The sequence below is a fragment of the Chaetura pelagica genome, unplaced genomic scaffold (assembly GCF_000747805.2).
Source record: "Chaetura pelagica isolate M959 unplaced genomic scaffold, ChaPel_1.0 scaffold1048, whole genome shotgun sequence".
Lineage (NCBI taxonomy): Eukaryota > Metazoa > Chordata > Aves > Apodiformes > Apodidae > Chaetura > Chaetura pelagica.
Genome location: NW_009954300.1, coordinates 465,848 through 479,076, shown reverse-complemented (window position 1 = coordinate 479,076; position 13,229 = coordinate 465,848). Strand labels below are relative to the sequence as shown.

The 13,229-nt window shown below is 38.6% G+C and overlaps 1 protein-coding gene across 2 annotated transcripts in view; it reads right to left on the bottom strand.

Moving 5' to 3' along the window:
• ATXN7L1 (ataxin 7-like 1) overlaps positions 1-12,983 on the bottom strand; it is a 112,771-nt gene extending 99,788 nt beyond the window's left edge. For both annotated transcript variants that reach the window (XM_010003842.1, XM_010003843.1), the window contains exon 1: positions 12,921-12,983. In XM_010003842.1, the coding sequence (XP_010002144.1) occupies positions 12,921-12,939 (19 nt within the window). In that variant the 5' untranslated portion in view covers positions 12,940-12,983. The remainder of the gene's footprint in view (positions 1-12,920) is intronic.
• Between the last annotated feature and the right edge of the window lie 246 nt (positions 12,984-13,229).

The window sequence follows — 13,229 nt, the reverse complement described above, 5'->3', positions numbered from 1 at the left end:
ATTATAGAAGAGCATCATACCAGTACTTGTGGCGACTTGCTAAAATATAGTAAAGAACTGTGGTTTTTGCTATAAGAATGGTTCTACCCTCATAAGTATGGTTTGGGTAACATTTTTGGTAGAAAGATTAACCCCAACAACATATTTCAGAAGATGGACGTCTACTGATAAATTTTAATGAGCACAATTTGGTGCCAATGGGAGCATCATCTTTTGGAAACTGGTAAACAGAGCATGAGTCAGTAAAGCCTGCCATGCCCCCTTTCAGTGACAAATGGATTAATTTCTGCACATAGCTGGATGATCACTTTGGGCCTTTTTCCAATAGAAGGTGATCTATTCCCATTCACTCACTCCTTCTGCCTCTCCTCACTCTGACAGGTGGGCTGTAGGCATGAATCACATTTGGTATAATTCCTCTGGATATACACACACTGTACCAATTATTACTCAAAGCAGCTTTAATACACGATTCTGAACACAGGGCAAGTGTCTCTCACAACGTCACAGTATTAAAATGAACAAGCTTTTAAAAGCATTTGTTCTGTGTACTGTTTTCATAGCACTGTGCTTGCACATGATACCTCAGACACCTGCCATTAAAAGCCCACATTCAAGAGGTTCTCCTGAATTTCAGGAGACAAAAACCCAACAGGTCAACTCTGAAAGTCTGTAACAAGAGTCAAAGCTGCTTAGAATTCCGCATGTCATTTATCCTCTGGTCCTGTAATACACATACAAATGGACATAAAAGAATTAACAGAGAATAAGGAGGAGTATGAAAGGATGACAAAAGTTGCACACATAATGTGTTAGTTTCTCTTAATTTTTTGATTAGTATCAAAACCAGGGCACCACTAAAGAGAACAGATGAGGTTGAAGGCTAATAAAAAAGAGAATGTTTAAGTATTTGGAGAACAGAGGGCATGTTTAGGGAACAGAGTTAAGGAAGATCAAGATTTATCTTTCAATATTTATGTTATTTCTGCAGTTTGGCAACTACAGTTGGTTTCACTTTCCAGCTCCAAGACAGTAAGACAATATTAACAAAACAGGGAGAGTTTATTTTTACAAATAAAATGCTTTCACTAGAAATGTGTTCAGTATGCTACTTTCCTGTGTGCTGTACTATCAGCTTTGATGCCTCCTTCCTCCACATTAATTAATTATTCTCTACCTCCTTCAAATTCCTCCTTAAAATAGCTGACTGCATGAAAGTTTTCAACATTCATAGACTGATTTTTGTCTTCACAACATACACTACTTACAGCTTTGTCTGAAGTGCATTGTAAGCTTTCTGAAATACAGACCATAACTGTTTTTTAAAGCTACCATTTTTCTACATGACATCACTTGAACACGTGTTGCACATCTCTTTAGAACTTTTCTAAATATATACATAATAACAAGGAATTAAAAAAAAACACAACACAAAACAAAGCAAACAAACAACAACAACAACAAACTAATAAAAAACATGAAAACTCACACTCAGGATGAACTCTTACCTTCAAGGAAAGCAATAAAGGTTAACAATAGTTTTTATTTGCCAAAGAGCTTGGAAAACAGTCAGAAGAGTGGCAGGTATCTTGAAAAGCTGGAAACAATAATAAATGCTGCAAAATAAAACTTGTGGCATCCCCTCCTTCAGAGATGCAGTCAAGAATATTGTTTTCTGATGAACAAAAATGTGTAAAGCTGCATTACTTCTTTCAGGTAACTCTACAGGGCTTGGCAACATTCACACCCAGTGTGTTGTGAGTTACGTGAGTAGCTGAAGAAAATTTACACCAAGCACAGAATATATAAAGACACTACATAAAGTGCTATACACACAGCTCACCATAATTCTAGAGCTTAAGCATTTTTTCTCCCATTTCTCTTTGTATTTTTCTCTTGCCATGCATACATTTTCTTAGTTTATCTGCCAAAGGTTTCCTAAGTCTTCTACAAAGCCGAGAACAAAACAAAAGCATGAATGCAGATTTGAACCACAAAACTTTATAATTGTGCACAAAAAAAACCCTGAAAGACTGTATAAAGAGAAAATGTGAACTTTTTTTTTCTTTTCTTTTTTTCTTATTAAGTGCAAGACAATGTGAATAAGCTGTTGTAATGACCCTACATTGATAACATACAGAGACAGGCAGAAAGTTGCTTGAGAAAGGCAGGCAAGGTAATGGATAAAACCTTCCAAGTCAAAGGATCAGCTCAACACTCCATGCATGAACAAACTGCTGCTTTCCACAGTATTCTCCTCTTGCTGTTTAGATGGACTAAAGAGATGTGAAAACCTGAGACTAACTTCTTAAACACTGAGTAGACTTCATCATGAATGACAGCCATTCCATTTAACACCTCAAAAATAACTTTTTTCTCAGGGAAAAAAAAAAGTGCTCGATTATAAAGCATGCCTGCCTGTAGGATGTAGACAGCAACAAGCTTGCTTTGTCCTGCCAGACAAGTAAAAGCCACACAACCATGTTTACTGCAGCACTGCACCCAAACTTTGATGATATACCCTGCATGGTAGGACATTAGCCAGGTCCCAGTCCATGATAATGTAATTCTGTGGCCTTGTCTTGGCTCTGGAAGCAGGAAGAACAAGTCAGTATCAGTATGTGATAGGTCACATAGACATATTATCCACTTACAATGCACTGCAAAGAAAAGAACCACTGACCTAGAAACCAGTTCTCATGTCAATCAAGCGATGTGACAGATATGACCAGCCACCAAAGCAGAGAACCACTCTGCTGGCACAGCCACAGTCTACATACTCTTCTCTCTCTGTGGAGAAAAGGCATTATTCTCTGGATTTCTCCAAAACACTGCTCTTCTTAAAGGCTTTGAAATTCCTCAAAGGCATGTTGCAGATTCAAGCATAGGTTGTCAGAGAGTACAAGCTGCCAGCAGTCTTCCCTCCAGTCATCTCCAAAAGAACCTTTCATTGGAGAACTTGACCCAAAGGATGACCTGGCACATACTGAATGGCATCAATTTACTCTCTCAGCACTGCTCCTTATTCCTATCCCATTATTTCTGATATCCAGGACCCCACCCTCTTTCACACTGACACAGTATCTTTTCTGTTTCCACTTTTGATGACTTTTACTTCTCCTTCACATGACTAGGTCCAACTCCACCAATCCTGAACCCATACTCATCTTAAACATCCACTTCCTTCACTTCACTCTTGCCTATCCTAGAATTTGCAGAGGAAAAAGAAACCAGCCTGGAAATGAGGTTATTGCACATTTTCTCTTTCTCCTGCTGCTTACTAAGCTGTGCCATTCCTCCAGTTGAGCTGAACCCACACCTGCAATTTCAGCTTTTTTTCCTCCTACTTTTGACTCATTCCTCAAACCTTTTCTCTTGTATCTGTTTCTTTCTCCACAATAGAATGCAAATATTTATTCCAAGAGAAACCCAGAAAGCACAGTAATCACTTCACGTTCTCCCTTCCCACTCCCGTTCTCTTCCTTACAGCTCTCCCTTCTTCTTCCTCTTACCATAGATAGAAAATGTATCTGTCCCATTCCTTCCACTTGCCTCACTCACATCACCCCACACTTCATGTCTCACTTACCCTCTTGCTCTAATAGAACAGCAGGACAGCAAATCAGTCTTTCCCACATTTGCAAATCTACCTCAAACCCCTGGCTCCTCCTTCTAACCTTTCACATCTAAGCTCATTATTAACTGTTTGATAACAAATTATGTTTTTAATTTGTCTTCAACTTCAGGCTGAAGTCCCTTCAGCTGCCCCTTGCACCCCAATGAAACTATTTTCACTAAAATGTCTAAAAACCTTTTATCATTGCAACATCAAAATAAGTTAATAATTTCCAGCATCCACAACCCTTGTGTGTTCTTCACAAAAATTAAATGCATCTCTCGTTTTGAAGCATTCATTCTCCTCTTCTGACTTACATGGCTCTACCCTATCCTGCTTCTTCCCTGCATCAACCCCTTCACAGGTCACTGAGAGGCTCCTTATTCCTCCTTTGTTTTCAAGTAGGGCTCCATTGAGCTACATCTTTTGCCCCTTCCCTTATGTCTGGGAATTTCATCCACAAACTCAGGTCCTAGAGAGACAGCTTTATGTCTAAACAGAAAATCTCAGTCTATCTTTCTGACACCTCTTGTCACTGAGTAGCTGTCAGCTTCAGCTCAATACAGCTAGAACAGAACTTAGATCTCACCTCTCCCACCCTCTTTTCTTCACCTCCTCTCTTCATCACTGTGGACAGCATCATCATCTTGCCCTTCATTCAGATATGAAATACTATGCCATTTTTAACAATTATTTTTCTCTTGATCTGTTCATTCAGGCTACATCTATACCCAAGTGATTCTTCCTGTCTCACATTCTTAGGACACAGTCTTCCCTAGATATCTTCAGAGCTAAAGGTTTGTCCAGACTTTCATGTCCCATTAGTTACTAATTTTTTTCTTATTTTTTTGTCTTGACAATCATCTTTCTGCTTGTTCACACTCTTCCAAAAGTTATTTCTTCTATATTTTCACACTGATCTACCATTATCCTCTCTGCATCCTTTTAAGCAGAATCCTCCATTCCAACATTAAACACTGGAAATGACTCATCTTTGCATTCCAGGCTCCTCTACACTATACTGTCCACATCCTACTTGCTATCACAGCATTTGCTCACATCTCTAGTTGGCTCATGATGTCAGTACCCATTTACTGAGTTTTTAACAACCAGTTTGTATTTTCATTCAGGTCAACTTCCACACTTGAGTAAGGATACCTTCCAAGCTCTTGCAAAATCACTTCACTTGCCCTCCAAACATCACCTTTAAGCTTTCTTTGCTACAGTTCTAAGAACACCACTTTAGCTTGGGTAAAATCTACCACCTACAACTAAGTGCTTTTGTTTGTCAATATTAAAGCTCCTGCTTTGTCATATATTAAAAAAATATTTCTCTGCAGCACATCAATTTCACAACACACACACGTACACACCCTTCCTCCCTGTGCTGGTACTTGCACAGCAGCATCTAGTCTCTGATGGGGTTGCAAGTCACTAGGATCATGCAAAAATAATACTGCCTCTCTAATCATGGCAGTAACAGACAAATTACTTATATTAATCCAGATCATTGTCCTCTGACTGTCTCCATTATCAGCCCAAAACAAACAAGGCTTTGGCTCTCTCAGTGGTTGTTGTGGTGGCGTGGGTCCAACAAACTTTGCAGATTTAAATCAGCAGTAGCATCCTGTCTCAATGAGACACAGCTTAAAAAATAACTGGACATGGTAACTACTGCCTGATAACCTATCTAATCTGGACAATCAAAAGTGGCCAGCCTAAAGACCACTTGACAACAGAATACCTAACAGGGATTCAAAGATGAACACACAACGATTTACACTTCTCTAAAACTTTGCATCCATTCTGACCATCTCAGGTCAGAACAATGACAAGCTGAAGTCACCTTATTCTGTGACTGGAGAGGTTCAGTTCATCCTGTTTTTTCTTGCTAGAGAAGACACTTTTGATCTAACAACCCAGTCAACAACTATTGCTTATATGACGTCAGCAGTGCCCAATCCAAATATAACTTCAAATTCCCAGTCTCTGCCTGCCCCCTATGTCTAGCCCCCTGCAGCAGAAAAGAAAGAATGACTGGATAGAAAACATCAAACACCATATATTAGAAAAAAAAAAACCAACTACAAACAAAACAAACAAAGAAAAGAGCACAGCAAGGATCACCACATGGAATCAAACCCCAGGAACTCTTGTCCTCTGCCAGTCATGCTTATGTCTTTATGCTCCTTCATCAGTCACCCTTCTGTGTCTTCTGCTGAACACCTGCTCCAAGAGAACGGAAAGGGAAGCCAGTCTAAACCCCCTGTGTATGCGTGCAGCTCTGTCACAATACAACTGCTTCCGTATCACAGATGATTCAGGAGGGGCCTGAGGATTAAGGGAAACTGCACTAGATGTACACTGGCACCAGTGGTTTGTGCAGAACCTAGAACTTTTGTCTTTCAGTTCTTTGCTACATCTGGCTGATGCTCTTTCTGTGCTGAGAAAACTCTACTCCTTTTTTGACAAACACCATGCATTTTATAAATACACGCATACAGAAAGCAGTAAGACCAAGTAAGTCTACATTCTAATCGCTGACAAGAATACAGTTTAAAAGTAAGATGTGTTGGGCTTAAGGGCTGTATTTATTAATATAACTTAGTAAAATATGAAAGAAAATTGCTGAATAGTAAACAGAGTATTTCAGAAGTAAGGAAGACATCCCTATTTCTATTGAGTACAAGACCAACACCAGAAAGCCCACTTTTCCAGCAACATCAGTGGCTTTCCAGCATAGCTTTAATAAGACATGCAAAAAGCTAGGACAAAAAAGGAAGAGAAATTACGCATGTAATAGTTCGTTTTCTTCTGCCCCACATCAGTCTTAAATAAATGTGCTGGATTCCATCTTCAATCTGAGTGATCTTAGACAACTGTACAGCATTACAATAAAAAAATTGGTAATTTTACCCATATAGCATCTATCTTTCTCATCCAGCAAGAGAACTATCAAAGACTTCTTGCTATGGACTTGCTGAAAAGTCACAGTCAAACACTGTCACAACAGCTTTGTCACAATTTTTCTGGCATATAAATTTTCTAAAGACACCAGCTTTACCTGGCATCCTGCATCATTAACTCCTGAATCAGCTTTTTCAAGGACAAGCTGAAAAACTTCCGCACCAAGTTGAACTTGGAAGACAGAGAGGTGCAGGTAACTTAAGGTAACTTAATCCATGCTCATATAAACCATAAATCTTTCTTACTAGTTATTCCAAAATTACTCTTAATAACAAGTCATCATGGCATTTACATAACCTTACGTTAAAGTTAACTCCTTAAGAAATACTCCTATTGACATACTGTTTTTATGGAAGATGATCTTTCTTAGCAATGCATGCAGTGCTATAAATCTAAACTTTCACTGGGACAACCAGAAACTTCCTATTTCTGCCTACAGGATGCTTGTGATCCACAACTTAAATGAAACATAACTTGAAACATGTATTCTATAGGATTTCACCCTGTTTCTATTTCATACACCTCAGCCTTGGTTAAATGGTTACATTATTTTCCCAAAGCTAAACCAGAACCTGATAATGTCCTAATTTTTAATTAACTAAAGGCCCATTTCAAGGAAATTACTCCATTTCACGGAGAAAATGGTTCAAGTCTTGCATAGTTTTGTTTTTTACAGATGGAAACTTGTATTACTCGTATAAATGATTAACCATATACAATGGCAAATAACAAGAAAACAAACAAGTGTTTTTATATCTCAGTCAAAATTAGAGACAGGGAGTCATTTAACTTTCTGTGGTGTCAACAGGGCCCAGAGTACATTCTATTTCCCTCTCTCCAGTCCTATTACAAATTACAAATACAAGAAATGCCAAAGACAGATCTTTTATGACAATACTGTCAGTTGATAGAAAACGCACACGTGGTTTCCCCACCAGCATTCAAAAGAGGTACCTTCACCTAAAGGAGATCTAGCCTCTTCAGAATAACTGTTGCACAAATACCAGGAGAAAGATCAGCTGAACTCCATCAAGATACGTGCCACCTAACAAAACCTATTTTTTAAACAAGTCATTTAGAGAACAACAGTTTTAGATACATATTGAAAAACATCAAAACCCTGATTCAAAACACAGAATTTCTGATCAGAGTGCTAACATTGCTCCGCTCTTTTTAACCAGTGTGTGGGTTGGTGAAATAAAGGAGAGGTTTCATAAAATAACAATGTAACTATGAGGATAAACTACAATTCTGACTAAATTTCTGGGCACTATCACACATAATGTCTCATTCTTCATCTGTCACCATTCCTTGAGAAACATTAAATGAGGTGACAGCCACAACCAGGAGCAGTGCCACGCCCCTGCAGAAGCTGTCCTTGGGAAAAAAAAAAAAAAAAATTAAAAAAATCAGTCAGATATCATATATTGAACTGATCAGACATTTCAACACCAGAATTCAATCCCACTGTCATCTCTCATCCTAAAGAAAACCCCCATGGGGACCTCTGCCCACTATTGTTATTCCCAGCATAAAGATAAGAAGAGTATGAAGTTTCTCTTGATGACAGCCACATCTTCGTACCCCATCAATTCTCAGTCCTGCTCGTCAAGTCCCACCTGACTATTACAACTGTTTAGGAACCAGTATCTCTGGAAGACCGTATTAGCTTACAGGGAAGTGAAAGAAAATTACACAACATTCACCCCTCTCTTATGCCCACTGCAAAACCAAAACCATCACCAGCTAAGGTGATTTAAATTAAATAACTTCAGCTCTTTCTTTTGGGGTATGCATTTTAAACTTTGCTATAATTTTCTTTCCCTCTCAGCCCTTTCCAGTATTCCCTACCAACCAACAAGGTGAAAGATGAAGGCAGTTAACAAAAACAAGATGTTTTATTCTTAAGTTTTTGCCTGATATGTTTTTAAAGGAGGCAAACAGCATCATAGGCAAAGCACTAGTAAACAAATCAAACAAAAAATTATTAAAAAGATCAACTGCAACCCCTATGCTTACATTAACCAGCTGGTTTTGCCTTGTCTTCTTTCACAATCTCCTCATAAATAATTTTAGTCCTCTTCCTCTTGCTTTTCATAAAGTAGGATTCTGTATGCTACAACCTTTTTTCCCCCATGGAAGTGTTTCCTACAATCTCCCAACTTCCTTAACGTTTTATTTTGCCACAAAGAACGATAAAATCATCATGACATTTTCTGAAGAATAAAAAAATAAAACTGAACAGTGTCCCTTTAATTCTGCTCTGATGTTGCCAAAAGATTTACCAAAAAGCTTTCCATCAGATATTTATGTGGAAGTCAAAATAAGAAAAAAAATTATTGTAAACAACTATCCAGTAGATTCAAATCTCCAGCTTGTGTGTGTAATCATCAAGTGAAATGGTCATGTTTGGGGCTGCACAATAATGATAGAAAATACTGAATTAACAAGAAATCATAAAAACAGAATAAATTTTTCACGTAACAACTTTCATACTAAACAATAATGAGTCAGTATGGTTAGTGGAAAGATTATCTAAGACAAAACACACTCATCATCAGATTGAAACCTCAGTAATACAAACCCACTGAACTGAGAAACTGAAGTTGACTATGACACCAAGTACTCAGATATAGATCTAAACCCCCTAGGTTGTATTTAACCCTGCTGTAGTTCATGAAGACACAGAGGATATTTGTCGGTCGTTTACAACCTGTGCCTACCTGGAAAAACTCCCAGCATTTAATGCTTGCACATATACTAAACTAATTATTAATAAGAATTCTGTGCGTGGAACAAAAAAATTTCGTTATCCTATTACTTTCTTAAACACTGTGTAAAGTAAAACATATGACTCAAAAATTAATCAAAAATCAGTTACAGGTTATGACTGACAATAAAAGATTGATGCATCTATCTCAAGATAGATATTTCCTAATTTTTTACAGGACACAAATTACCAAATACATATTGACTCATTTTATTATGCATGCTAGCTACAAGAAAAGCTTCATTTCTTCAAATACACCATTCAACTTTTTAAAATTCAATATAAATTTTAAATGTTGCTCCAATTCTGATAACCCCTCTTTTAGCTAAGCTGGTTGGTTGGTCGTGATTTGTCAGATAAGTTACACAATACTGTTTCTGCTTCCTGATTAGATATGCAGATAAGTTTTTCTCTGGCACACACACTTATGCATAAAATTTTTCATTTTTTGTGAACACGTGCAACTTCACAATCCCCTCTCCAAAACCTCCATGCCAGTAAAAGTCAACCATGGCCATACTACATTTGCTAAAGGAAAATATACAGTAAGTATTAACATGCAAAAAGCAATTCAGTCTACAATACTGAAGAAACGTTCAGGAAATTTCTCTCCCTCTGTGCTACCTACAGATACACTGTAGTACAAAGGAAAGCAGTGAGCAGTATTTCTAGGTCTTTACTTCTGCCCTAAAGGTGGGGTAGAGGGGGCACATGGCCTTAGTGCATCTCTTGCATTACAGAAGTGAACAGCACAGCCAGACTGAGACCCCTTTGCCCAGAGTATGTGCTAAGAATTATCAACCACTTCGGCAGGTGAAGATTTGGCATCCCTGTCAACAGGGAATGCTGCCTCCCAGGTCCCTGTCTGGGTCAACAGGAGGAGCAAGAGCAGCCCATCACTCCACATACAGTACATAACCAGAAAGGAGGTCAGAGACACAGCGATGACAATTTCTTTTTCTACAAAACTGAAGTAAAGCACTCTTGTCATGGTTTGGAGATCACCATCTCCTCACCCCTTCCCCCACACCATGATCTCCACAAAGAATTTCATTAGCCAAAAAAGGGTCCTTGCTTAACTGCTTACAAGGGAACAGCCACATAAATCTGGTCATATCAACTAAAGTTGACAAAATGCAGACAAATACTACAAGAAGTAAAGGTGATGAGATCAGATTTTACAATATCTTTATCAAATAGGAGACTAATTTTTGATACACAATGTCTGTCCATTTCTAATCCTCAAGTTACCTTATACATGTAAAGTTTGATTTTTCTAAGACACGTTTACAATCTCCTGGCACCACAAATGCCATAAGAAGGTCTATTCAAATAGATAAGATTGGAAAGAAAAACGAATTGGGTTTGGTATTAAGACCTGCCACGACCACAACCCTTGTCCACAAACAAAGCAAAGAAAAAAAGTCAATGTCATACAACAGATGCGTGCAAGATCAGAGTAAGTGCACAAGCTTTTCTGCAGGTACCTCAGCAATATTCTCAGCAGACCAATCTACCTCTTGAAATTTTTCCCTTTGTTTATTAATAAGGACATTGAGGCTCAAGGAAGATTTACAATAGGTGTTCAGATACACAGATGGGTGTGGTGAAAACCACCTGTATTAACAGACTGCTTAAGTGAATACAGTAGAAATATTTCAACACATACTAATTTATTCAAACTACATGAAAGTTCTTTCTAAGTGATCCAGAGCAAGTTACTACTTGGAAGCAATAAAATTCCTAAAGCTTTTTATTTTCTAAATATAACAGTCAGTTTTGTTTTTCTAAACTGTGTTACAATGTAAGTCCTATAAAATCTAGTAAGTGCTTCACACCTGTCACTAATATAATGTCAGCAATGAAACTATACTACATTTGGATATAATTTTTCTGGGGAGTCAGTTTTAAAAGAGCTCCTTAGACAGAGTCTCTAACTCCCCCCCCCAAAAAACAGCAAGAGACTACAACTGATAATCTAAACGGAACTGTTCTAGGAGTCATTAGGTATGACTAAGGAGTAGGGATGTGCTTCGATCTTTGTGTCTCAAGTAAGATTATAGTAAGGATTTGTGTTAAAGGACTTCTAGGCACAAACCATTTAATCTCAACAAATTAAGCTCCTTATGAAGGCCAAGCTCCAGTAGCAAGATTTTTGTTTTATTAATTCTGAATCAAGTGTACACTCGTTACTGAGAAATGTACAAACCGGTTGAGCCTTGAACCTTTCCATTATAAATACACTACGTGAAAATCCCAGTTCTGCCTCCAACTTATTTTTGGGCTGGCAAAATAGAGAGGTTCAGCCATGTAAGAATCAAGACAGGCACACAATTAAGCTTGGCAACTCTATAAAGGTCTTCCAAAAGGGAGATTTTATAATATTTTAAATAATTGTATTTAATGTGCACTCCCTGCAGTTTTATAGTTTATCATACAAATCTACGTTACTGATTAATCCATTCTTTTTCAAGAGCTTATTTGGAAAATTTAAGATTCTTTTAAGCTGCCAGGATGCTCAAAATTAAACACACATGTAGTGACAACTATAATACAACAAGAAACTCAACATCATTTCAGAGTACTATAGTAACACGAGTGGTAATAGCAGGATATCTCTCAGCATCAGTAAGTCACACGGAAGTTTCACTATGATACGACTGTTTGTTATGAACTGACTTCAATAAATATTTCTCATGATACAAAGGCTGTCCATGTATTCTGCTTTCTTAACAGAGCAGAAACAAACAAAAAGCTACATGAAAATACATCCCAAATGATTCCACTAGTTGTATTAGGTGCTACCCTAGCATAAGGTTAAGGACGCATGTCGCAAACAGAATGTGTCCATTTGATTTGCTTACACTCACCACAATGTGGTGAGTTCATCCTCCTGCAACTGACAGAACTGTGTCAGGAAGAGAATACTGGCAAATACCATTAGACCTGGAATTTGCCTGTTCATACATACAGTATCAGAAAACCTTTGGGCCCAAATTACCCATTATATTTGGTTTTGCATAATACGTGTGCCTTATCCCAACGTAAGATAATATTACACACTGGCTGCTCAGTTGACTCCAAGTCACACTCAGGAGTGAGAATTAAAAGAATAAAATGTGACATGAGCTCAAGTGAATGAACTCAAAGACCGTTTCTCTCCATGAGTGAAGACGTTTTTCACTACAGTTGCCAACGATAATGCAAGTTTAAAGTTGATGCATGTGTTTATATGCTTCCCTTCACACAGAAGCAAGTGAAACATTGCTCCCAGGGACAGGATCCTCAAAAAAAAATCCAGTATGGCCATTGGTGTGTAGTTGTCTTTTGACTTCAAACTGCCTTGTCTTTTACCACGTCTGTCAGTTGCACACATACACCTGTTATACTTTTACTTCAAAAGAAGCTGACACAGTGACAGTCATCTGTGTGTATCCAACCCTGAAACACACTTCACAGAGGAGAGATCCACATGCTATTAGACTACCCTGTCAAGGCCAAACCACAGTCATCCACAGCCACCAAGAGACAGACAGGTAGAGAGGTGTGCCAGCACTATCCACTTACCTTCTTTATTAAGCCTCATAACCTCCCTGCTTTTTCCACCCTCCTTTCCAGTCTCTTCCAGATCTACACCTGCAGAAGAGAAGCAGAGTCAGGAAGAGCCGAGGGCCCAGAGGTGTGCATTTATTGTTTGGCGGGGGGGAGGAGGAGAGGTGAGGAGGTGAGCAGTGTTTCTATTTGCAACAGCAAAAGCACAATGGTCGGAGCATCTGCCAGGGAGCGGAACGGCCGGGCTCCCCCCGCCCCCACCCCCGGCAGCACCCTCCGGCCCACCCCGCAGCATCCCGCGGCCCCTCCGCGCCGCGCATCCTC